The sequence below is a fragment of the Cottoperca gobio genome, chromosome 6, assembly GCF_900634415.1.
Source record: "Cottoperca gobio chromosome 6, fCotGob3.1, whole genome shotgun sequence".
NCBI classification, from domain to species: domain Eukaryota; kingdom Metazoa; phylum Chordata; class Actinopteri; order Perciformes; family Bovichtidae; genus Cottoperca; species Cottoperca gobio.
In genome coordinates, this window is record NC_041360.1 from 21,914,524 (window position 1) to 21,940,557 (window position 26,034).

General features: G+C 40.9%; 1 protein-coding gene across 2 annotated transcripts; it reads right to left on the reverse strand.

Moving 5' to 3' along the window:
* Nucleotides 1-11,064: 11,064 nt before the first annotated feature.
* On the reverse strand, nt 11,065-15,378 carry avpr1aa (arginine vasopressin receptor 1Aa). 2 transcript variants are annotated; one of them, XM_029434534.1, is made up of 3 exons: nt 15,150-15,164; nt 13,837-14,913; nt 11,065-13,077 (listed from the first exon to the last, which is right to left on the reverse strand). In XM_029434534.1, the coding sequence occupies exons 2-3, from the start codon at nt 14,777-14,779 to the stop codon at nt 12,794-12,796; spliced, it is 1,227 nt and encodes a 408-aa protein (XP_029290394.1). In that variant the 5' UTR covers nt 14,780-14,913; nt 15,150-15,164; the 3' UTR covers nt 11,065-12,793. The 2 variants fall into 2 exon arrangements, with proteins under 2 accessions (XP_029290394.1, XP_029290393.1); XM_029434533.1 differs by having other exon boundaries at nt 13,837-15,378.
* Nucleotides 15,379-26,034: the final 10,656 nt, after the last annotated feature.

Here is a 26,034-nt window from a genome sequence, read left to right on the forward strand (position 1 = left end):
TATGAAAATCCATTGTATTTAGTCGTGTTTTACAGCAGGAGGTCCCTGACTCCCCCGAACACATGTGAGGCATCATTTTCTGGAGTGGATTTTGAAACATATTATCAGATCAAGGAATTGTCTCATAATTCAGTTTAGTATGTGTGTCTGTGTGTGTGTCTCTCTCTCTCTCTCTCTCTCTCTCTCTCTCTCTCTCTCTCTCTCTCTCTCTCTCTCTCTCTCTCTGTGGCTTTCTCTCTCTCTCTCTCTGTGCTCTCTCTCTCCTCTCTGTCTCTCCTCTGTCTCTCTCTCTCTTTCTCTCTCTCTCTCTCTCTCTCTCTCCTTCTCTCTTCTCTCTCTCTCGCTCTCTCTCTCTGTCTCTCCTCTCTCTCTCTCCTCTCTCTCTCTCTCTCTCTCTCTCCTTCTCTCTCTCTCCTCTCTCTGTCTCTCTCTCTCTCTCTCTGTCTCTCTGTCTCTCTCTGTCTCTCTCTCTCTCTCTCTCTCTCTGTGGCTTTCTCTCTCTCTCTCTCTGTCTCTCCTCTCTCTCTCTCTCTCTCTCTCTCTCTCTCTCTCTCTCGCTTGCTATCTCTCTGTCTCTCATCTCTCTCTGTCTGTCTCTCGCTCTCTCTCTCGCTCACTCTCTCTCTCGCTCTCTCTCTCTCTCTCTTTCTCTCTCTCTCTCTCTCTCTTGGCCTCTCTCTGCTGCTGCTCCTCTCTTCTCTCTCTCTCTGCTCTTCTGCTCTCTCTCTGGCTCTCTCTCTGGTGTGTCTCTCTCTCTCTCTTCTCTTTTCGATCTCTCTCTGTCTCTCTTTCTCTCTCTATCTCTCTTCCTCTCTCTTCTCCCTGTCTCTCTCTCTCTCTCTCTCTCTCTCTCTCTTCTCTCTCTCTTCTCCTCTCCTCTCTCTCCCTCTCTCTCTGCTCTCTTCTCTCTCTCCTCTCTCTCTCTCCTCTCTCTCTCCTCTCTCTTCTCTCCTCTCGCTCTCTCTCTTCTCTCCTCTCTCTCTCTCATGTCTCTCTCTCTCTCTCTCTCTTCTCTCTCTCTTCTCTCTCTCTCTCTCTCTCTCTCTCTCTCCTCTGCTCTCTCTCTCTTAGCTCTCTCTCTCCTCTCTCTCCTCTCTCTCTCTCTCTCTCTCTCTCTCTCTCTCTCTCTCTCTCTCTCTCTGTCTCTCTCTCTCTCTCTGAAGACAGTGTGAGAACAGTCATCTGATGTTGGCATGCTCTCTATACCTCCTGACTGGGATTCATATATGAAGTGTAAACTGAGTAACATAATAGTTGTTCCTTAATTACAAAAAGGAAGGTTTGCTGTAATATGACACACACGATTAGTGGATTCATATCAATTTCTGTCGTTACTTTGGTGTTTTCTTCATTTCAAATTCTTTTGTCAGTTTGTTCTGGCCTGTGAGTCTGTGAGTTCAAATGTGATTGGCTGGTCGTTCACACAGCCCACCAGGATGTGTGTCTAGACATTCATCAACTTACAAACACACTTGCGTTTTGGAGTAGTAAGCCTTACAGAATTATCTGTTATACAATACTGCAGTCTATACACCAGCCAACCCACAGATCAGACTTGGCAGTGTTGAAAGGTAAAGTTTGAAATGTGATGTATTTTAATGTATCTGGCTGCTATGACGTTAGCATTTTCCTCTGGAGATTATTAAAGTAAACTATTGAAGATCCTGACAGTCTGAGAATTCTTTTTTATATATATTCTACTTTTAATGACTGACACAAATTGGCACTGTTAGACTCATCTGGGAATAGATTCAAATCCATTTAGTACAAAGGTTCACTGGAAAAAATGCTGCTATTCAGACAGTTTACTTCTGTCAACAGTGAACTGAAGGTTGGCAGACGTCTGATCAGCCTTCGAATAGAAGTTCACATGTTTAGCATCAAAATCACAAGCATAACTGATTGAAGACACTAACTTTATCTCGTACAGTATGTGCATTATTGTGCATTATTGCTTGTTTAAGTCTCAAGTTCAGCAGTTTGGTTGCCCCAGGGCAAAAACACATTGCTGTTAGCCTTCACTGGCCCCACACCTACCCACCTCCTGCTTTACTATACACACAGATACCAGTATACTCCAATCATAATACCACTTCACATGTTAAATGTCTGAAAACCCTACATGCTTATAAGGTCATTTATCAAGCGAGCTATTTATAGTCTCACGATACCAGACCATCGGAGATCTCCGCCTACCGATCTATTTGAGCGAAGTGTTTATTGACTTGTGAGTCTAAGATATTTATAACCCACATGTGAATTTATATATTTTCATGAAACACTTTCTATGATGTCTATAAAGCATTATAAGCATACTTATGATGCTTTATAATTATATATAATAATTATAGTTTTAAGCACTCATAATATTCAATAAAGCATTGTATAATGACGTATAGGATGCCGTATAATGCATTATAATCATATATTATATGCAGTATAATTATAATAACTGCATTATAAGTATCTACTCAGGCCAATGACCCCCAAACTGGTGTAGCATTGTTGTAAGGGTCTTGTGGTTGATTGTTTCAAACTGAGCAGCGCGTGACTCTCTGAAGATTACAAAACAATAATAGTATAGTACTTCATTTAAATTCACCAACACACACAGAATTATTTTCAATCTTCACAAGTGCACATGCTCATTACAGCCGTGTGCTCAGTCATTATACAGAATGTCTCCAGTGAGAGTGAATGAACTCCAATGAAAGTGGAGTTGCCAAATTGGCAGACTATATCAAATCAATAATTCATGGGTTTGCCAGCAAAGAGCTTTTCTGACCTAATTACACACGTCACGCCAGTTGGTGAGCCGGGGTGGAGGAGATGATGTACCTTAGGCCGGAGATGCAATCATCCATAGTTAGTGAACGCAGCACTGAATGGGACCCTGGTATAATCTATGCTACAACCTGTTTCAACATGACAACGCCTCCTCACAAAAATAAATAAAAAACATTTTTCCAGTTTGATATTGAAGATCATGAGTGACCTAAACAGAGCCCCTAACCTCAACCCCATTAAAAACATTTGGGATTAATTAAAATACCGATTACATACCAGGCCTTATCACCCGACAGCCATGGTCCCAAAGGAACCTTCCCCAAAAATGATCAAATTAAATCAAATCAAATTAATTTATACAGCCCAATATCACAAATTATACATTTGTCTCAGTGTGCTTTACAGGATACGAACACCCTCTGTCCTTAGACCCTCGCATCGCACAAGGAAAAACTCCCCAAAAGAAACCCCATAATTAAAGGGGGAACAATGGAAGAAACCTCAGGGAGAGCAACTGAGGAGGGATCCCTCTCCCAGGACGGACAGACGTGCGAATAGATGTCGTATGTACAGGATAAACAACATAGTACAAATACAACATTTGATAGAAATGATGTTGTGATCAAAACAAGAGAAAGTATGGATGAATCCAGGATATGAATACAGGATTATGGCTGTAGATTAATGCACATGGATTTGAAATGAGATTAGATCGCTGTAATAGTTGGGTCTCTACATACTTTGTTTGGTGACGTACTTTTGGCCACAGTACCATGCCATCTAGCGAGGCTACAAAAGTGTTCAAGGTCACGTAAAGCCCTCTATATGTCTGTCATCAGTGCAGCACGTCAACATGTAAAAATGTTTCACTATGAGCGCACACCTTCAACTCTTGTAGGATGCAGTTTCTCGGGTTGAACTAACTGCAACATCACCAGAGGCTTTAGTCCTCAGGGAGGAATAATTAATGTGAGCGAGCGAGTTGACGCAATGATCTGTCAGGAACATAAATTGTGAGGGAGGCTCTGAAGTGATTTGAAAACAATGGGAGCCACCTTGAAATCAATAAAGCTCGTAGGCAGCTTCTGAAAAGATGAGAGCATAAAATACATTTGTCTTCGTCCTGTAGGATAAATAGTGTAACCGTGGCAGTGAGTAGAAAACCACTTACAGTAAGTGAAGTTCCACATCTGCATTTCAATGTTAAAAAAAGGGATCAAGGGCATTATCATTTAATAATTCCTGCGTACATTTTAGTAATGCAGATTTGGGTCAGAAATCTTGTTTCATCTTTCAAACCTGCTTGTGGTTTTAGATTGGATCAGTCAGTTTACATGAAGCTCTAACTGTGATCTGTTGTAGTCATGAATTTTGAGACCTTTCCCCTTCCCAGATTACATCATTTTGCAGTATTGATCAATAATGTTGGACAAATATCTACTGCAACTCTACTGAATGCTAATGTGAGATTGTTTTCTATTTTGTGTCTCCACTCCCTGCACACCATCATCTCCCTCCTGCTCTGTCTCCGTTTTATTCATCGCAAGATTATGAAAGTGATGACGGGGTCAAGATGCCTTGATAAATGCATTTGTTATAGATGCCTGTGTGCGTGTGTGTGTAATCAGCCTGCTACTCCAATTCATGACTCACAGATGGCACACACTCATCCCAGAGATTAATCTGGAGGTGGTGAACCCGTGTCTGAGTGTGGGCGATCGCAAAGGCTGGCGTTTCGTCTGTGTGAGACAGACAGTCCAACACATCTTCACGTCAGCACTGGCTGCATACGTTTGTCTTTTAACTCAAATACTTGAGACGCTACAAATACGATGCAGTAATCGCACATGGTGGTTGTGTTTAGGTGAAAGTAAAAAAAAAACAGCAGCAACTAAACTCTTCAATCACCACGACTACTTCCACTACTGCTCCTGCTACGATTGTATTTGTACATTTTATTATAACTCAAGTTGTTTTATCTCATATTATATGATGTAAATAATGAGGAGGAAGAGCCAAATAAGTGCAAGCAAAGAGCTGCATGTGGCTTATGCAGCACAATATTGCATTATTTCTAGTCAATTCAAACCATTTTTTTTTTGTTTTAATATTGTTTTCACGTTACCATGCAAGCTCTGGCCTGTTGATACACCCTTTTCCAAAGTTATTCTACTCTATGCACTAACACTGGGGGCGAGTCCCCAATAGTGCACACGACAACAATACAATTTAGTAAACAGTATAAAGTGCAGCCTTGTAATCACTACAATAAAATCAGGGAGTGTATCTAGTCTCATATCGTGACATTAGAGACGCTGGGTTCTTCATCTATCCTAAAACAATATGGTATTGATATTGGATGTTGTATGGCAGCATTGGAAAGGTAATACATTGCAAACTTTTATTTTATTTTATTGATTCATCTGTTGAGAGTTTGGTCAATAATTCTTATTTTACTCTGAAACTTGATATTGAACTCCTACTCTGCTGCGTGTGTGTGTGTGTGTGTGTGTGTGTGTGTGTGTGTGTGCGCTGCAATCAGGGATTTTATTTTATCCGCTTTTGTGGGTTGCTTGTTGTTTTAATCTCTGACCAGCAGGTGTCACCAGCGTACTGACAACCTTACAAGAGAAACCTTATCTTACAACTATTTTGTAAAAGCCCAGCATGCCTTGGTGTGTGTATGCATGTGTGTATGTGTGCGTGTGTTGCCTTAAGTGTCCAACGCAGACACAGATATGTTTTTGTGTTATGAAATAAGGGAACAACATTGCATTGGTCACACACCCCCAACAGGGCTGCTGCTGGTGTTAAACTGTGAATGTGTGTTATTTATGGGTGTCGATGGGTCCAGGTTCCGTTCCCCTCTGTCCCATCAGAAGGTTAAGCTCGGGGTCTTAAGGTGCTCTGACCTTTTGACTGTTATTGCCTTCCTGTCTGCGTGATATACAGCAACTTTAGTTAGTGTCTGCCAATGGAAAAACAGGACACATATGTTGTTGAAGTTATTCAACATGTATGTGTTGTTTTTGGCGAGAACCTTCATCAATAACACATATCCTATATCTTTTTATTACCGGAGAGGGACTCTCCACATTGAAAAGCTGTCCATGTGCTACAGTCAGCCAAAAACTAAAAAGATTTATACAAAGGCTAAAGGTGTTTTTCTTTGTATGTAGGTTTTATAGTGGGGTTTTTTTCATGGCACAGATCTGGAAGTGGGCTTCTGTTCTTTCATCGCCACAAGGTTATAGTTGTGATGTCGGTTTAAATGCAAGCACACAGGTGGCAAATCTGTTCTGCTAAAGATTTAGTACTGAAATTACAGAAAAATACTAAGTGTTTCATTGTTGTTTTGTATAAAAATGCACAACATTGACTAAGATCCAGTCACTTATAACTGCTGCTCATCGCTTATTGTTCTTTTGATTTTTTAAACAAAGTTTTTTTCAGATATTTCTGTTATCACAACTTTGACAGTCTACTGTACAAACACATTTGGAGTGAAGTTGTTTAGATTTTTTTAAACAATGTTCTCCTTGGACACAACCCAATGTAGCCGTGGACTTGACAGTCGGCCACATCACCCTGGCAACTGCCTCACGCAGCCGCCAGAAGACCGGATGAAATCCCATTTCACAGAAGGCATCAGCTCGCCTCTGTCAGACGCAGGAACATGCAGCACTAGCCTGGCACGGAAGGGATTAAGAGCAACACCTCATCTCTCTCCGGCTTGTGACATTACTGTTCACAAGTAAAGCTTTCTTAATTAGAGAGGGTCATGTTTTCCCTGACCTGCAGGCATGAGCAGGGAACTCTATCGCAGTGACGTTTCATTAATCATTGCCCAGCCAGCCAATTTAACCTGCTACTGGTTTCTAGGCAAGGACTCCGCAGTGAAGGCATCACATGCTCTTAATATTTTATTGGTTGTGCTGTGTGTTTGTGTTTGTGAGCGTCAGTCACTTGTATCTCAAATGATAAACCTTAACATTTTGTGTGAATTTAGAATATATACATAGCGATGTATATTTTATACAAGGTTTTCAGGAAGGCATGTTCCCTATGTGTGTGTATGTTAGGTAACATACAGAGGCTGGATGAAGGATTAGATAACATGTCCAGTAGCAGTCTCATCTCACCTGCCTGACTCTGCCTTTGATTCCCACCTGGCTCTGGACTTTCAACCAGCAAGTCAATCATCTGTCATCCTGTGATCCCACAGCACATCAAAGCACATGTTTGATTATTAAGGTATCTGTGTGACCTTTCCAACTCTTTGAGAAAGGAGCCTTGTTAATGCCAGCAGCTGTGTGAAGCTGTAATGGAGCCAATGGATGGGTGAGATGAAAGACAACTTAGTTTCTTCTCCATTTTTCGTAACAGGTTTGTATCTTTGGTAACAATCAGTTATTGTTTGGATGCAGATAATGAGGTTTTTTTCTTTCTTTTTCGATCCGTGCCTGTAGCGGGGTGAAAGGGAACAATTATCACATCTTGTCCTTCTCTTCTGAGTCCAGAAAAGCTAGAACCACTTTTTCATTCTGATGTGCGTGTACCGTACAAACTAGTTCATTTTGATCATACCGGTCACGGTTCAGGACTGGGGAGGACCCAATTGCAGGACGCCAGACAATTTTAACAAAAAGAGAACTTTATTAACAAAAGCTTGCAAAAGTACAAAGTAACAAAATAACAAACCAATGAGAGGAAGACACGAGGTAGACACGAGGTAGACACGAGGTAGACACGAGCAGGACACGAGGTAGACACGAGCAGTACACGAGGTAGACACGAGCAGGACATGAGGTAGACAACAGCAGGACACGAGGTAGACACGAGCAGGACACGAGGTAGGCACGAGCAGGACACGAGGTAGGCACGAGCAGGACACAAGGTAGGCACCAGGTAATATCAATGACGCTCCGACAAGGCACACTGGGGCAGACAGGGATATATACACAGACACCAAACGAGGTAGCAATACACAGCTGGGGGAGAAAGGCGAAGACACAAGGGTAGAGTAAATGAACACATGAGGAACAAATTAACAATCAGAAAGGGAGGGAAAACACACAGACAGGAAGTACAACTAGACATGACACAAGGAATGAATGAACATTTCAAAATAAAAGTGACAATACCCAGTAAATCCTCTGTACAGTGGATGTTGAGCGACTTTTCAAACTCTGGCTCCTAAAAAATACTTTTATATACTTCTGATGTTTAACAGTGAGTGCATTTTGAAAGAAACATGTCCACATTAGATTTAACCAACAGACAACCGGAGGAGGACGTTCTGTAAGCTCAGCTCTACACTGTCATTGCATGTTCACCGTGAGCTGAACGCTAACATTGATACTGACATGCATGTTAACTATTGATCATGTTGACATTTAGCATAAAATCATCATTATTTGTGATCATAATGTGGCCTATTTAACATATTTCTTACTTATTTTAATGACATCAAAGTGTACAAGTTGTTGCAGCAGCCAGGGTTCCAGTATTTATTAGTATCAAAACATATATATTGTAAGTTTAGTTTAAATAAGTACACGGAGCGTGAAGGTTAATTCTTGACCTTGGGAATAGGAGTTTGAAAAACTAATCTTAACTTAACGTCCACTTACTGAGATGGTGTTTAACATATGTTTAATGCTTACTTACAGTGTTATTTCTATGTCAATAGTCATATATTGTCATAACCTTTTGAATTATTTTTTGACAATATTATTGTTCATACAACTTCCCTGTTTTCAGCTACTCTATTTGTGTTTGTGACGTTTCATATCAATGGGTTGCTTCCTGTTTTACAATATTTATGTATTTGTATTTTACAGGAAATCATAAATAATTCTGTTGTTCTTCTTTTTTGTAATATTAGCAAAGAAGAGCAGAAGTGTGTGTGTGCCCTTTATACCCTGTCACCCACGTTATACGGTCATTATCTTAATTAGTAGGCAAATTCCTTTGGTGCTTTTTTCGAGGACCTCAGCAACAAATACGAGAACTAACAGCGGAAACAATAACTTCCAGACACTGAGCTGACACAAGAGTTAAGCTGACAGTTGAGACTGGAGGTTCACAATAGACAAGGTAACAATTGAACGCAGATCCTGTGAAGACAAAACAGTTTTGATGACACCAAGAAAAATCTTGTTCTGCTAAGCAAACCTCCTAGATAAACATAGATTAAAAAAACAAAAACTAGGACAGGCTATATATATATATAGTTTCCTCAGGGGGGGGGGGCAACAATGTGAATGTACAGTCTAACTATTCTGCCTTATTCACACAGCCTGACTGTGTTGGAAAATAACATTTGATTGCGTTTGTTGTGTCCCAGCATGTTTAGACATTCTTGTTTCCATGTAACCAATGACCTGTGGGTAGTGACGAAACAGCACAATACTAAACAGAAACGTTTGTTATTTTTGAGGACGATTGAAGGAGAACAATGGAGCAGGAAGAGGGAGGCTTTATGTAATCGAAGCCGGGATCCTCGTCTCATCTAAGTCCTTTGATCGGAGCGCTGAAGGAAAAACTTGTTCACGTCTAATCCATTAATAACCAATGAATCTGGCCCGCTGTACTGACCAACACAAATCTAGTTCAGCGAATCTCCATTTGTTACTTTGTACACACTATTTAGTTTGTTTCGTTTATGCTGGCCGGCCAATAGACGTGTCTGTATTGGGCTGAGGAAGGGCCGGAGTGTCAGGTGAAGGGAAGCCAGCTGTGGACACAATTGTCCAGACGGACAGAAAACAGGACTTGTTTCCTGTGCAGGAAACTTGGAGAATGTTTAATTACTAAGAAAGGAAGCCTGCATCTTCTTGGCATTAGTCCCACACAATGTACAATCAAAATGTTTTTCTAGTGTAAAGAATACAGGGGGGGGGGGGGGGGGAGCGCCATGAGGCAATCTTAGTAAACATGTTTTCTTTGAGTAACTGCATTCTTTTAGATACTTCTGTTCCAGATCCAGAAAACTGATGATTAAAGTCATGTGTTATGTCTGAGAGACTACAGTTTCAAATGTGTGAGGTGATTATTTCGAGATGTACCAGGGAACAATTGATCTTCATATGTAAGTGCAGCTCACATCTTCTGCTTATTTGTTCGACCTCTCACATCCCTTTTTCTCCCAGAGAATTGATAAATAAAACATACAGAGGACACAAAGGATACGAAGGTCTTTGTTGTCGTTGCTCTTCACAAACCCCTGTCGGACGCATTTCTCTGTCTTCCTGCATTCATCTTACGAGCAGCTCAGTACATACTGTACTGTTTGAACCAGAGACTGTGGAGATGTTCTGAAAAATGCAATGATGAAGCTGATAGATTACAGTTTGTCAGAGTTGATACATTTTACACACAGACATGTATTGAGTGAAAGACGTGTCTATTTCCATGTGCAGAGAATTATTTTTTGAACTGGTACAAAGAGCTTCTTTTATGGCAATGCTTCTTGTTATGTCACTCTTTATAATAACAGTCTGTTTTCTGGCTTTCTAACTTTAAAAAAAAACTCTCTGAAGAAACTAAATCACTGCCTCTTAAATATTTTTCCAGTCTCGACTCTGACGAATGACCTTTGCTTAGATCATGTTAGCATGGCGAGCCTTTCACAGGCATGCTACTTAACCATTGGCATGTCTAATAAGAGACAGAGCGAGTGCTGGACGGGGAATTTGAGATATGTCCATCAGAGCTACAGCGATAATGCCTCCATACCCCCTGAAGTAGAGATCGTAGCTGCATTATCCCAGTTCATACCAGGCGCGATTGCCTGATGCTTGTTTTATTCTTCTTTTTATTGCTGACCACGACCACCTGTATCCTTTATGGTAGGTCTTAACTTTCTCAACCGTATTTGAAGGGCTCACAATATTTCCTGTAGGACTTCCTATACGTCTCTGCGATATGACTACCAGACCTTCATGTTATGAGGTCAGATGGTCAGAGATAAACTGAATCAGAGGATTAAGGGTTCAGTTACTATACGGGAAACTGGTCGATATCACCGGCTCTGCAGAACAATGTGCATCACCAGAATACTGTGACAAGCTGCTATAATTACCAATAATAACCTTAAAAATGTCGTAGAATTTAGATTTTGTGACGTCTAACTTTTGTATTTTTCAGCAAGAATCGGAATAATGTGAACACAAACTGCGACTATAATATCTTCACATATTCAAATGAAATGATGTTGCACTCCCGATGGAGTCCAAAAGACATCTCATCACCCAAATGATACAAAAACAAATATTTTCAGAGTATGAGCCATGCAGATTTGCTTTTATTTACACTTGTTTTGAGATCTCTGTCTTTCTTTGTTTAGACTTTTAAGTGAGACAGACAATTTACATTCAACAGCTTTACAGGCCATTACATTTTATGTTCATATATTATAAGATTTATGGAGGTGGACAGCTTGTTGACTAAAAGCCATCCATTAACAGAACTTCTCTTTCACATCGTTTTCAATTGAAAGGTCATAATAAAGGCATCATTCCAGAGCTTGGCAGCTTATTAGTGCTTAGATTGGCTACAGATATACATTTAAAATTGCTCAATTTTCTGCAAAAATAAACACCGGAGATTAATGGTTGTGTAGCAACTGCATGAAGCATAAACAAAGCAAACCACCCATGCCGTGGTTGTGAAAACAGGAGTCCAAGCCAGAGTACTAATCAGTGCATCAATATGTGTATTTCAACATATATTTAGATATTTAGATTATTTTCAATTTACACAAGCCATTACAGACACGTATAATTCATGTTGAACAAGATTTACATATAATATTCCTATTTACAGATTTCTAAGGGCCTTTTCTATACAAATATTCTGTACAGTCTGATAGAGATGTCTTGATACATCATAACATTCATGTTCTAATAGTGGTCTGACAACTATTACGCATTAATGTGCAGGAGATTGTTTTCGTCTGGAGTGCAAATGAAGACAAAACGTATACTGTAGATCCCCTAATTGGTGCAGGATGTCCGGAAAAAAATCAGGAAGCGTGTTGACGTGGAGTGTGAGGAATGTGTAAGCTTCTCCACAACATTTTGTGGGAGGGGCCTGTGGGTCGGTAGGTAGACTCCACTAATGTCCTGCTATTTTATTGCCTCTGCTGAAAAAGAAATGTGAGTGACTCCCAGCTGCAACATTAAATGTGAATTCACGCAACAGCCTGATTAACAGATGTAACCTAAACCCCACACACCCATTGTTTTTCTTCTTCTTTTTTTTGGTCATAGGTCAAAGGAAAGGTTTCTTTTTTTTTACATAAGCTGCTAAAATATGAGTAAAACAACAAGGTGGAAAGCTACACACAAAAGATGAGCTGACTGCCTCGGTTTCTTAGAGACGTGCGGTCTGGAAGAGAAGCTTTCACCACCGCACGCCTCCTGGCTGCCATGTAAGTTTTATCTCTGTAAACACTCCAACAGGAAAAGGGTGTTCGGCAGCACTGCAGGGAAACATAACCACCAGTAAAAGCACGAGTATTCCTGGAAAACTGTTTTCAAAAAGAAAACCCTATTGGGACTCTTGACTATTGTACTTGGGGCTTTCAAATGTTCAAGTAATTCAACGGAGTTCAAGAAAATGTTGCGCAATTCTCTGCGTCTTGTGCTTTTACAAACAATTGTGATAAAAACTTTGTTACCCAATGTTTTTCTAATATTTTTGCGAAGATTCTGTGAAAAAAGAACACTTTTGCACACATAATCTATCAAGAAGACACGGATAATGTGCCAATATTTTCTGTCCGTGTTGCAAAATTCTCAGTCGACACCATATTTCCTGATTTCCATGCAAAAAAAGCTTCATGTGCTTTAAACGTTTTGGAGTTTGGGGGACATTTCAGTCACAGTCAGTCATGCCCAGGGTTAAGATGAGCTGATACTGTACTGTATGTGCACCTTGATGCCACTCCCTGACATGTTTTCATCCCCACACCAGTCAACAGAGATGCCTGGCTGCAGGTTTACTCCGCCTGAATGGAGGACTTGGGAGACATGTCCAGCTCTCTCCAGTTGCCAGAACTGCCCGTGGGGCTCCGATTGGTCATCCTAGTCAGTAATGTTGTTCTGCGGATACTGCTGTCTGAGTCCTCCTTCTTGAAGTCAGTGTTAATTCTGAGGAAGCAGGAGAAGCAGTGCAGAAAATCCTGCAGGAGGTGACCACTGAAGATCATGTATATCCACGGGTTACAGCAGCTGTTGAGACTGGCAAGGAGCGCAGACAGAGTCACTGCTGTGTTCTCAGAATCTAGAGAACAGAGAGAGGGAAGAGGAAGGGGATGATTAATCTGCAAAACATCTGGTCCAGGCTGGCTGCTACAGTGACCTGTCTAAATCAATGTATCTGGTGTTGAAATCTACAAATCTAGAAAATCTACGAAATGAGTTTATGTTGAAAAATACATTTTTGGAAGACTTTTTGGATCAAGTGTCATTTTCTTGATTTGAGTGAACCGGTCAGTTTGCTGCAATTTGATTCTGTCCCAGAAAAGTTCATTAAACAAAATGACCAAGCAAGTGTAACTTATCACCCAATTACATTGACTTTGTTTCAAGATAAAATATTTATCTGGCAGAATATAAGAGTAAACTTGGTATGAGTTAAAGGGTGGTGGCGTTTCTAAGAGCCCACAGCTGAGGAGGCTGCAATCATGAAAACAAGTAAAAAGCAAATTAAAGATATCATATAACTTTTCATAAGACCGTTTCTGCAGGAACATTTTAGTTGAGTGCTGCACTCAGTTATTTCATGTAAATGTTGTGGCTTGTAAACAATCAGTTCAAACATTTTTCTTTGTGTGGTTTTCATTCATTTGTGTATGCCAAATCAATCTGTGCGTAAAGGCTGTGCGCACGTGTTTGCGCACGGTGATTTTCTTTCATTTTGTAACAAGTGACCAAGTGTTTGTTCTGGGCTGTTATGTGTTGGCAACATGTCATCGTTCGTAAAGAGTTTTACATTCAGTAATAATGAATACAGTTCTAGTTTTATTTATTCAGCACTCACCGGCATACTGGAAGTTTTCATCCCACACAGACCACATCTGCACGATGAAAAACGGCCCCCAGCAAACAATATACGCCAACACGATCACAAAAGTCATTTTAACAGTCCTCAGTTTGGCTCTTGATATCGTTGTAATGCTGCTGACTGAATTCTTCCCAATCAGCCCCTTCTTGCTCACAGCACCACCCGTCGATTTCCTTTTCTTGTATTTGATATTTTTCCATATGCTGTGGCAGATGAACCCGTAGCACATCATGAGGATCACCACGGGCACGAGGAAGATGCCCACAGTTATCCAGGTGATGTACGCCTTGGCGCCCCACGGCTCGATAAAGTAAGCCCAGCAGTCGTAGACGCCCGAGCCGTTCTTGACCTCGCTCACGGAGAAGATGAAGTACTGCGGAGTGCTGAACACCAGGCTGCACATCCACGTGGAGATGATCATGATGTAGGAGCGCTGGGTGGGCTGCTGGAGGGTTTTCAGAGGGTGGCAGATGGCAATGTAACGGTCCAGGGTCATCATCACCATCATATAGGTGGACGCAAACATCCCCATCACCTGGAGGTGCTTGACTATCCTGCAGAGAAAGTCTGGACCGTAGAAGCGGAAGGTGATGTCCCAGCAGAGCTGCGGCAGCACCTGGAAGAAGGCTACCACCAGGTCAGCCAGGCTGAGGTGTTTGATGAAAAGGTGCATGCGAGACATCTTCTTCTTCGTGCTGTACATTGCCAGCAGGACGCTCACATTCCCAATCACAGCCACCACGAAGGTGATACTCAGGACCATGATCTCAATTTGGGCCACATCCTCGTTGCGCGCAAATTGATCCGAGCCGTTCGTGTGGACGGTGTTGTTTCCAGGCTTTTCCATCGTTAGGTCATTCCAGGGACTGAACACCAGAGACTGGTTCCCTTCGCTCAGGAGCAACGCAGGAGTGTGCATGGCACTGTCCCTCCGTGCGCCCTAGCAGATACAATGCCAGGGGCTGTGAGGTGCCTCTCCAAATCCGTATAAGGAGCTACCTGATGCTCGCAGAAAGGAATCCGTTGCTCTGTGACTTGTGGCGGCTGCCCGGGCTTTATAAACGCGAATCGAATTTCAAAAAGCGTGTGCGTAAAGCGGATACACTGCAAAAAATACCTACACCTAAAAGGTTATTTGGTGTATGGATAAGTCATAAAAACATGGCATGACATACATGTTTTATTATTTAATAAAGTAATGTTAATGTTTCCAGTGCAAATTAAGACATTAGATATTAGAGGCCTATTTAAATAAATATATATATTAATAACAAGAACAAAATATTTACCAGTGCTGTTTCTTTCCTTCTTGTTTTTGCTTTGTGGATGTTTTATAGTTTATTACAATGGCTAAGTATTTCTTGCAGTGGGTATAGCCCTTCCCCATGGCGTTAGCCTGCACAACCCCCACATCACCACCGACCCTCCCACATGGGCAACATGTTTAGAAAGAAATGTTGTTTGAGTTAAAAAGTCACAGAAAGAAACAGTTGCTATATTTCAAGGGAGTAAGTTGAGTAACAAACAGTTCAAATAAGCAGTTTCTACCGCAATAGTAACACTGCATTGACCAACACACTGGAATGTTGTTTGCTTTCGGCATGCTAAGTAATTCCTCGTGTAATGACGGACTGTTTATAATTGTTTATCTGAAGTGTTTTGCTCGAAGAATCACCAGCCTCGATTTGTTCAGGGTCAGTGGCAAACTGAGTGAACCATTCCGGCTGTGAGAAACTGATGTTGATCATTAATGCTGTTCAAATGAGGAGTTTAGTTTGGTTTGTTCATGCTTTATGTGTATGTAAGCATGTGGTTACTGATCATTTTGTTTATATTCCAAGCTCATTTTAAGCAGAAATCTCAGAGGTGGATATCGTTTGAAGTTATCTGTGGGATAGATCCCATCTGCACCTTCTCCTAAATATTTTTGATTTCAAAAAGTTCACTAAAAAGTCCATTCTCAGTGTCTGTGCATGGGTTTCAAGTTCCCACATAAATGTTCCGTAAATGATATTGTATTGTTTTGTATTGGACTGCTTTACAAACGCATGCTCATGCCTTAAACTCAGAATAAAGATGAGCTCTTTCAACCTGCAGCTAATTCATTTGAAAAACATCCTTCAGTGTCAAACTCTGCACAGACGTCATTCAGCACAGATCGACACACCCGGGTGGAGGGAGGGGTCTTTAACATTTTTTATCTTGACTACCTAATAGCCTTTTTGTACTTCCTGCATGCTTCTCTGTCTATCTTATAGCTTCCCTTGTTAGATCACCCTTCTCCACTGTTGCACACTCGTCTACCAGTTATTTGCTTTTCTAGCACCGCCTCAGTTTCCAAGTGACATAGAACAATATGAATTGCTTATTACAATTTCCATTACGAAGGAACATGATTGCCAACAGGCGGTGGGTATCCGTCAGCTATTAAGCTCATCTGATCCATGTGTTGATAGTGAGGATAGTTATCTTTATTGCTTTCCCTTCGCAGTCACTGTCCAGATCTGCTCCCTTTCACAACCAATGGCCGCCTGTTAGTGACTGGTGGAAACTGGAGCCCCCTTCCTAAAATGTCCTGCTGGCCGTTTGAACTGGCTCAGTGGTATAATGAAGTTTTCACAATTATCCCTGTGTCAGTCTCTGCTAATCTTTCCATCAGGACCACAGCCAGGGCCGTTTCTGATGCCTCGGGCTTCTGTTGACCAGCTAACCAGCCTCCTCCCATGTCTGATCTATTCCCCCCACATCCACTCCGGTACAGTCTCGTCTTCTCGTGGGGGTTCAAGGACAGTAGAACGGATGTCTCCCTTCACGCTGGACTGAACCGTGTTTACCCTCATCTCTTGTTTTTGAAGACGTTCACCGGAGACTCCCTGCGCTGTTATTACAGCTCCAGGCTTGGATTGTCTCATCTGTTCATCAGAACATGAAGGTTCACCACTCTTGTGTGCGGACGGTGTGTCTGGGGCCGGGAATCATGGGAATGCATGTTGTGTCTCCAGTAGCTGGAGTAGTCAGTCTGAATTATTTCCGCGATGTTTCCCTTTTGCTCACTGGGCTTAAGGTTCTGTAAGAGCACCTCAGACTCTCTGGCAGTTGTTTTATCCTTGGGGATAAAGAAACTTGTTAAGTTTTTTCTTTCATACAACAGAATGTCTTTCATGCACAACATATAATCAGAAAGCTTTGTGAATATCAGCACATCTTCAATACACATTTTAATTGAAATACGTAGCTTGATTAAAGTCCAAGTCTAAAATGGAGTGGATCTCACAACCTAATGTCTTCCTCAGATCTCTCCAATGTTTCATTTACTGTGTGGGCACAAAGGTACACTCACTAGCTCTGTTCATTCTCACATCTCAGTCAGTAAAGGATCAATCTGTTACGAAACAAATCGTTTCTAAAAGTTAAACATTACGTTGCAGGGGCTTATACATTGTTTATGTCGCTGCCATACGTAATCTCATGCATGAGAAGAATGTCTGCTCTTAACAAACCGCATAGTATGCATGCTTCCCTTGTTCTGTCTGGCTTATATCATCAGCACCTCAAGCTTTAATGTACCCCGTCAGTTTGTTCCCGCTCCCTCTCTATGACATAAACTGTGCTTATGACATAGACTGACAGACAAAAAAGTCTAAAACTAAAGAAGCTGAGAGCGTGAGCAGCGTGCACCTCCTGAGTCAGAGAGTTACATCTATTTTCTTTATAGTAGTCATAAAAGCACAACTGTTTGTCCCCTGGGCAACCTCAGTCCTGCGAAGATCATGTCAAACAAAACATTTAATTATCTATATATCTTTATGGATGAAGTAATGAACATTACCAGGACCTCCGCAGAGACCAATAATACATTCGTTATGTAAGTTTATATGTATTTTCTCCTTTAACCTCGGGGCTGATAATAAATCAGTGCTTCAGTAAATAAAACATTCAAGTTTCTAATCGTGAAAGTCCGTACCTGGTACACACAGTGCTTGTGCAACCTGGGCCTACAGTACGTAGATGATATACTGAAAACTCTGCAGATACTTTAGTTTGAAGACTTCTGTGTTTGAATTTGAAATACCACAGTGGCTCACAAATACATGTACAAACCACAGGTAAGGTTGGAGTTTTGGTTTCTTTTATAAAAAAATATTATTTTTCTTTGGGGTTAAAACAGAGGAACACGACAAAGGAGATTGAAGCCAGTTAACTATATCTGCTATGTAAAAAGCATGTGGACCCTGTCTTCATACTTTTGGTCTAGTTCAGGCCCCTTAGTCACAGTCATAGTGAATCTTAATGCAAGATATTTCAGATACAACAGTATGCTTTCAACTTCGTAGCAGCACTTTGGGTATGGCGCTTTTCTGTTTCATGTCATGCCTAAAGCCAACCGCGCCTTCTGGAAATTACTTTTATATATTACGAGATTGCAACAGCAAGATATGCTTTGCACCATGATTGTGATTTCTATCAACATAATGAGGAAATGTTGTTCATTAACAAATACTTCAAGTCGCAAAAGCCTATCAGCAAACATGTTTAATGGTAATGTATTTAATTTGGAGGTGTTCCAGGCACGTCCAGCTGGGAGGGGACCGCGGGGAAGACCCAGGACTCGGTTGAGAGATTATATCTCCTCACTGGCCTGGGAACGCCTCGGGATACCCCAGTCGGAGCTGGAGGATGTGGCCGGAGAGGGGAAGTTTGGGGTTCCTTACTGGAGCTGCTGCCCCTGCGACCTGACTCCGGATAAGAGGTAGACGATGAATAGATGGAAAATACAGTAATACATTTAAAACATTATATTATCATAAATTATACAAACACATGACATTTTACTATAAATAATAGAGTAAACTGCTGCCCCCGCGACCCGACCCCGGATAAGCGGTGGACGATGGATGGATGGACAGTATTTAATTTATGCTTTTCTTTAACGTACACCCATTAAAAGTGAGGGAATGGCCGTTGATGTCATAAAGCCATCTTTTAAGACAGTGTGATGTATGGTTAACCCTTTTTATGACTGTTGCTTGTAATATATATTGTTATGATTTTAATGTTGTTGTGCGCTATCATGGTGATGAACTCTTGTTGTGTATAAATATTTGCATGCTTCCTTTTCCACAAACTGTCATAACAAAGACACACAGACTAATTGACACACCTGAACCCAGCATTGCTAATTGACACACCTGAACCCAGCGTTGCTAATTGACACACCTGAACCCAGCTAAAATCAGCGATCTCCGAACCAGACCTGGAAGGATGTAGACCCTTAAAGATGTTTCCCTCGCTGATCCTCCTTGCCTGGTGACCCAGACCTTGAATGATGTTTCCCAGGACAGTTGCTGCCTTGCCTCCCCGCAGATCGGACCGGATCGGATCCCTTTTGCTCCTCGCCGCGCACTGATCCTCCTCAGCTCCTCCTCGTCTGGTAAACCAGACCTTGAAGGATGTCTCCCAGGATAGTTGACTGGAGGATATTTCCCAGGACAGTTGCTGCCTTACCTCCCCGCAGATCGGACCGGATCAGATCCCTCTTGCTCCTTGCTGCACTCTATCGACAGTCCTGCTGAAGCACGCCCTTTCCCTGGCGCAAGGGAAAACGGAGCGGATATTCCATATTAACTGGACTGGACTTTTGGTATTTTAAAACAATTTGCCTGAACTATTGCTTGACACATTGAACATTATTTTGACTATTTATTAACGTGGTGTTTTAAAGTAATGTTGCAATAAAAGTAAATGTTATACATTTTCTTGATGTCATTCTCGCTGTGTTGGTGTTTAATCCAAACCTTTTAGATAAATTTGATGTTATCAGGCTATTCTAGTACGTTGACTTTTTGACGTTTTATATTGAAAAACATCCAAAGTGATTTGAACATGGACATTTGAGCAAACCCAAGATCATTACTGAACCTTACCCTACAGGCTCAGCACTTTGTACATCCACCATCAATCACCAGCAGAGATAAAAAAAAAGAAAAAGGCACACAGAATTATGAAACACACCGAAACTAAACAATCGTCACCTCGATTACACAATCTCAACAAACTGCATATCATGACCTTCACAAAGCTGTTTTTTTTATCACAGGTCTTCTATTCAGTGACTGCTTGTGTTACAAAAAGTACAAAACCTGGAGCTCAAGCCTCCTCACAGATGTCACATAGATATTTGTTGGATGATTTTGTACACTGATAGAGTTGTGATGTGTTCTTTCCAACACAAACAAGTCATTTATGATAGATGTGCTACAGGTGTTATAAGAACAAGATAAGGACAGCTCATTTTGTTTCTGAGCGTTGTCGAAGTCAAACACTTAGACGTGATTCTAAACTAACAACAGAGCAGAAATAATCTCTGTGTAATGGGAACCGTTCAACAGCTCTCATCACATTATTGTAAATGGTATTATTACTTTGATATGAAATCACTTTATCTACAGATTATGAAAACATGGCAGTTTTTTTTTTTACACTCTCAAAGAGATGTTCGAGACCAATTCTTCAGCGGACGGATCCACTTCTCCCGACCGACTGTTCTGCCGTCACACGGAAATGGAAGTCTGATCCCGTCTACTGCCAGATCCCAAGGCCAGTATCCCATTAACAGATTTCTCTTCACCTTTCATTGGGTTTTGGTTTCTATTAAAGTGCATTTTGTAATAAACAATACACATTTATATCCAGTATGTTTCTATACTTCTTTTCCTTAAACTGCATCTTTACAGTGAGGCTTTAACATTTTAAAGTGTGAACTATCCCTCAGTAAACTGGACAGCATAGAGGAGAAGTCATGATTTAAAACAAATGCTGCAACATAATTAAGTGTCCTAACCAGTGGTGGGCCGTCAGGGCCAGCAAGGCCTTCTCTGCTGGCCTAAACATCATCAGAATATAAATTTAATTTTGATATATTTTTTCCACATATGTATTAAATTATTCCCCATAGTCTATTCTCTTCATTATATTGATTGGATAGCACTATTGAGAGGCAGAGCTATGCGCAAAGCTAGCAAACTTGAACGAGCTAATTTGTGTAGATTTCTACGAGCTGTTTTTTTTCAACCCACAATGGCTGAAGGAGGAGAAGAGATCGATTTGGTCGCAGATATTCATGAATTAAAATGCCATTTTCATGACGAACCTTTCAAGAAAAGATAGGACATCGTGAGAAGAGAACGGCCAACCCCGACACTAGCGAGCCTATCACAGCCGGGAAAAGGGTTTGTCCGCCACTTTCAAATCACTAACTGTGAGCGGTACCCCGGCTCACAGCCTCCGAGAGCTGGGAATGCCTGCTATTTACAACTAAATGTTTCGGAAATATCAATATAACTCTGTTAAGGTGATGCAACGCCCGGTTATACTGCGTTTCTATGTATAGTTTCTAGAGCCATGGTGTCATAATGATGGTATTAAGAGGTGGAATAATTCAGGTAAGACTGTGTAGGACATCACTTGAAGGCCTAGGTGTGAAATGCACGGCCCGCCACTGGTCCTAACTAATGCACTGTACTTAAAGCTCCATTAAGACATTTATTTTTTAGCATTGGCAGCAGTATGACCGTACGGATTGAAATGTCAATCTGTCTGCCCACCACTTTGGTGCAGACCAAAATATCCCAACAACCTTTGGACGGATTGTCCTGACATGTTTGACAGACACTAACGGTGTATAAATATCTCATAACATTATCCTTCACACGCACCATGAGACATGACGACATGTGTGGTTAAATTACAATTTGTCCAAAGGCTTTCACCTGAAGAGGCAAATGTGCATTCATTCTAATGGCCAGCAGGGCGCGACTCCACAGCAAAAAAATTGTGGTTGTATAGAAGTCTATGAGAAAATGACTTCTTACTTGATTTATTAGCTCAGTTAACATTATAAATACAAGTGTATGGTCTCAACCGATATGTTCAAGTTTTATTCTATACAGCATGATGTTCATTTTGTAAAATACGGTCCCATCTAGAGTAAAATAGAAGATAAAGGTTGGTATGCTTTAGGGCGTGGCTACTGTTGTGATTGACAGACAGGGGGTCATGACATGCAGAGGAAATGGCTTGAACACTAAGGCAAAAGCAGGATATGACACAACAGGAGAGCTGGTATGAAGCACTAAAGTGCTCCTGCCACTCAGAACACTATGAGACGCACATAAAAACAGACTTCACGTCCTGTAAGAAATCTGGAATACAAACTAAAAATCACAAATTAAAAAGTTAGTCAAACAGAACAGATTCTCCACTCTGATTCAAGTGTATATGTCCTATAAAAAATACCACCCGGAACATATTAATGAGGCAACTTTGAATACAAGATAACAAAGCTGGCTTGAATTGAGCAATAATGGATTACCAAAGTGTACAGTGTGTTCATATTACACATACAGTTTATCAAATATATATCATATTGAAACCTCCCTGAAAGGTTTATCTGATGTGCAGCTCACACTGCGGTAAGTACGTAATCTGATTTACTGTTACAAGACAGATATATAAGTAGATTGATTGCACTTTCAAGTGATTGTCTGATATATTGCACTCATACAGTAGACGTATAAAAAAAAACCCATTACATTTTGAGGTACGAGCACGTCCATATGATTCCTGCAACATGTGGTCCGACGATGTGAGACGTTTGTAAAGGATATGCATGCGGCACTGATGAGAAAGTTACTTCAAATAAACAGTAAAATAAAGCTGAGTTATTTATATGAAGATAGATTATCTGAGAGGAAATTCTAAAGCTGTGTGAGTTCTTTTTTTCTGTGCAGATGTGAGTGAATGCGGTGGTTACTGTGTGCGCATGTGTGTCCTGCAATCAGAGTTTATGGGAAACTCAGAAGCATCGACACGACTTATTATCTATCACAAGAGAAGACAGCAATGTTCTCACTGCTGTTTCTTTGAATCCGCATACTGTGACCTAATAACATCAACTCTCTGGGGGAGCATCTTGGCTTCACTCTGATCTCGTCTGTTAATTTGGAAAGGAGGCAACTGGACTGTTGAGTATCACAAGGTTTATCACAAACTGTTCTATTTGTTTGATTATATAAATATCCTAGTCCTCGCTTTCTATGTCCCTCATAGATGTATGCATGTGTGTGTTTCTGAAATTCTGCACTCCATCTTTCTTTACACACACACACACTGTTGTTACTGTACACATTTCCCAAGAGTGAGAGGGCATGATGGAGTATGGATACGTGTGTGTGTGTGTGTATGCTGCCACCAATGCAGACACCAGTGATGATTTCAGTTTACTTTTAATCCAACAGATGCAGGGAGTACAGTTGTATAACATGTTAAAAGTGGATTTAAATAAGAAATACCAGTTCCTATTCTGCCGTCGTTCTTTTGTTCAGCCTCCAAAGGATTTACAGATGTTGCCATTTAGGGGAATTTCAAGTGATCTTGGTCAAGATCGGGGAAATAGTTGATAGGAAAGTGAATGTTGACCAAGGGTCTGTGATGTGAAGTGGACTTCAGTCTCCTGTATGAAAGTCAGATGGACTCCACGCCCATCCACCTCCTCAACCTCAACATCCTGACTGTCCACCTCCCTGTATCACACACGACATATTAAAGACTCTGCCTCCCTGGAAGGTTAGCTCGGCCCCTTCAATCAGCTTTAATGTCTTCACTTACAAACGTCAGTCTTACTACAACGTAGCGCCTTAATCATCTACTTCCTCTTTAAGCCCCCTAGTTTCAAGATCTCCCTTTTAGAAACATGAGGTGTTGACACAGACACCGAGTTTATGTTTATTCTACAATGTTTGGTCTTTCACTTTAAGGCACTTTAAAGCATCCAGTCAGGAAGTGAGCTCCTTTTTCTCTTTGTACATCTGTTAAACATGTGAGACATGTTTCAGCAGCACGTAAATCAAAAAGCACCTTTGGGGACTCTGTTACAGCTTGGTGATGAGTTGTTTTAATTCACTGGATCAGCTGTTATCCACATTATTAATTTAGAATTTGAGGTTTTGAAGACCTTTTCCCTCACTGACCTTTCTGCATCTTCCAGTGTTTGACATGTGTCCTGGACACTCTGCAGCCTGTAATGATCACAGTATCACAGCATCACTTTTCTTCTGCCAGTGAACACAAGACTAATCTATGTATTAAACTACTCATTTATGCACGGACATGCTTTCCAATACAGGAAACCAAAGAAGAACAGTGGTTTGTGTGAAATTGTAAACATGCTGGTGAGAGGTTGATTAGAGCCAGGCTGGTCTCAGAGAATGAAGGACTCTGCTCTCCGTCAGCGGTGACCCCAGAGATCCGGTTCACAGAGGAAACTGCTCAGTGTTCACACCCCACGTTGTCCTCAGAGTAGAAGAAACCCCCTCATCTTCTTAAAGAGGGATTAGCTATTGGATAACAATACAGTCACGCTAGCAGCTTTGTGAGACTGTACTCTAGGCACAGATGTGATATTTTGGTAAAAAATACAAACTATTGGAATAATGAAATGTTTTGACCTGATGAGGGAGCTAGACGAATACTTCAGGATCAACAAAGTGTGTTCAATTCATCCCGAGGGGGAGCTGAATGTCTGTACAACATTTATTTGCAATCCATTGTTGTTGAGATATTACAATTACACATTTTGTACACATAAATCTTTTGTTTATTTTTGCATTGAACTTCCACAAACCTTTTCTTTTATCCTTTTCTTTGGTTTCATTATTTAAAGTGAATGAATTAAAACCATTTAAGGCAGATAATCGAAACTAACGCGACTTGAAATGAGGCAAGAGTTCAAAATGATGTAAAAAGTTACAATGAATCTGATGGGTGAGTAAAGAAATCACACTTTACTTTCACATCCTTCTGGTCTACCAGCAGCAGACACAGACGTGCCACAGTCAGCTGACCAGCAAGAAGAAACAACAGTTTTCTCATTTCTCAAACATAAAGGGACCATTCCACAATCTTTCTACACTTATTTCTCAATTGCACAGTGTTGAAGTGAAATATGAGGCACATGTCAGCTCTCTGAGTCCAGATGAAGATTGGTGATCTTCCTAGAAACCACACAAAAATCTTCTGAGCCAACGCACGACATTATCTCAGTCTGGCAGCTTTACCATTATTGCTTAGTCTCACGCTACAGGATTCGACTATCACAAAGAGTGATATGTGGGATCACTGATCAAGATGTTCCTTTGTAATGTCTGCCATTTAGATATACAGCGGCTCAGCTTGCTGCCGGATCAGAAGCCATTTGGAGAGCACCAGGGGAGTTTGACAATTTCTCTTTTACTTTGTCAAACTGCATTGCGTTGGACTCTAATCCTCGCCAGAACCATTCCTGCAGAATGTAGCCCGTGAGCCATGGCGGCCTATTTAGCCTCTTGGCATTGCATGCCTGAATAGTTCCCGAAAAAATGATAATGAAAAGCTGATGAGATGCACATCAAGCCAAGCTGTTCTGTGGGACGGTGCAAAGACTTGATGTTGTGGGAGAGAAAGAAAGCAAAGAAAGAAGATAGCAAAAGAAAAACTAATGGATTTTTGATTAATATTTGTTCAGAGTACTTTTTTTTAAATTAATGGATAATTAGTACAAGAAATCTATTTTTCTCGGACCGTATCTGTCCATGTGGCTGCTGTTCTTCCCGATAGTATCTGTGAATAAGCCCTCTCAATACTTAAACTGACCTGTAGCCTCCAAAATAATAACTTCAAATGAAACCTGAGATTCTTTGGGCAGCTAAATTTCCATTTCCAGGTGCTGATAAATCTACGTGACAAGGTAACAACTGATGTGGGTCGAGATTCTTTGCTTTCTCATTGTGGCTGATATACCGTCAACTTACATAACAAGTGTCTCTAAGTGGTTTAAGAGTTGGAAACGGAGGACCTCTTCATCTCAGCGTCTATAAAATTAAATCAAAGCATTAAGGAATCTGCCGGAGACATGAGCAGACAGCACGATGACCTTTAAGTTACACATGTCGTCACAGGTCGTAAATTAAATAGATTTGAAACACTTGCATTTGAGCAAGAAGACAGAGAACTGACGTTATTATCATGTAATGTTGTCATGCATGTTTTTAAATCTTGTTGTACTATCTTTAAAACTCCAACTAATGTATAATTAGTTCTGTTTTTTTCATTTATATGCAATATATATATATATATATA

What these genes read in the sequence shown, in the direction of transcription:
- avpr1aa (XM_029434533.1), bottom strand. Translation starts at nt 14,779, where the DNA reads ATGCACACTCCTGCGTTGCTCCTGAGCGAAGGGAACCAGTCTCTGGTG. An exon ending in TGAAAACTTCCAGTATGCCG is followed by an intron (nt 13,078 to 13,836) that starts GTGAGTGCTGAA and finishes TCTGTTCTCTAG; the next exon opens with ATTCTGAGAACACAGCAGTG.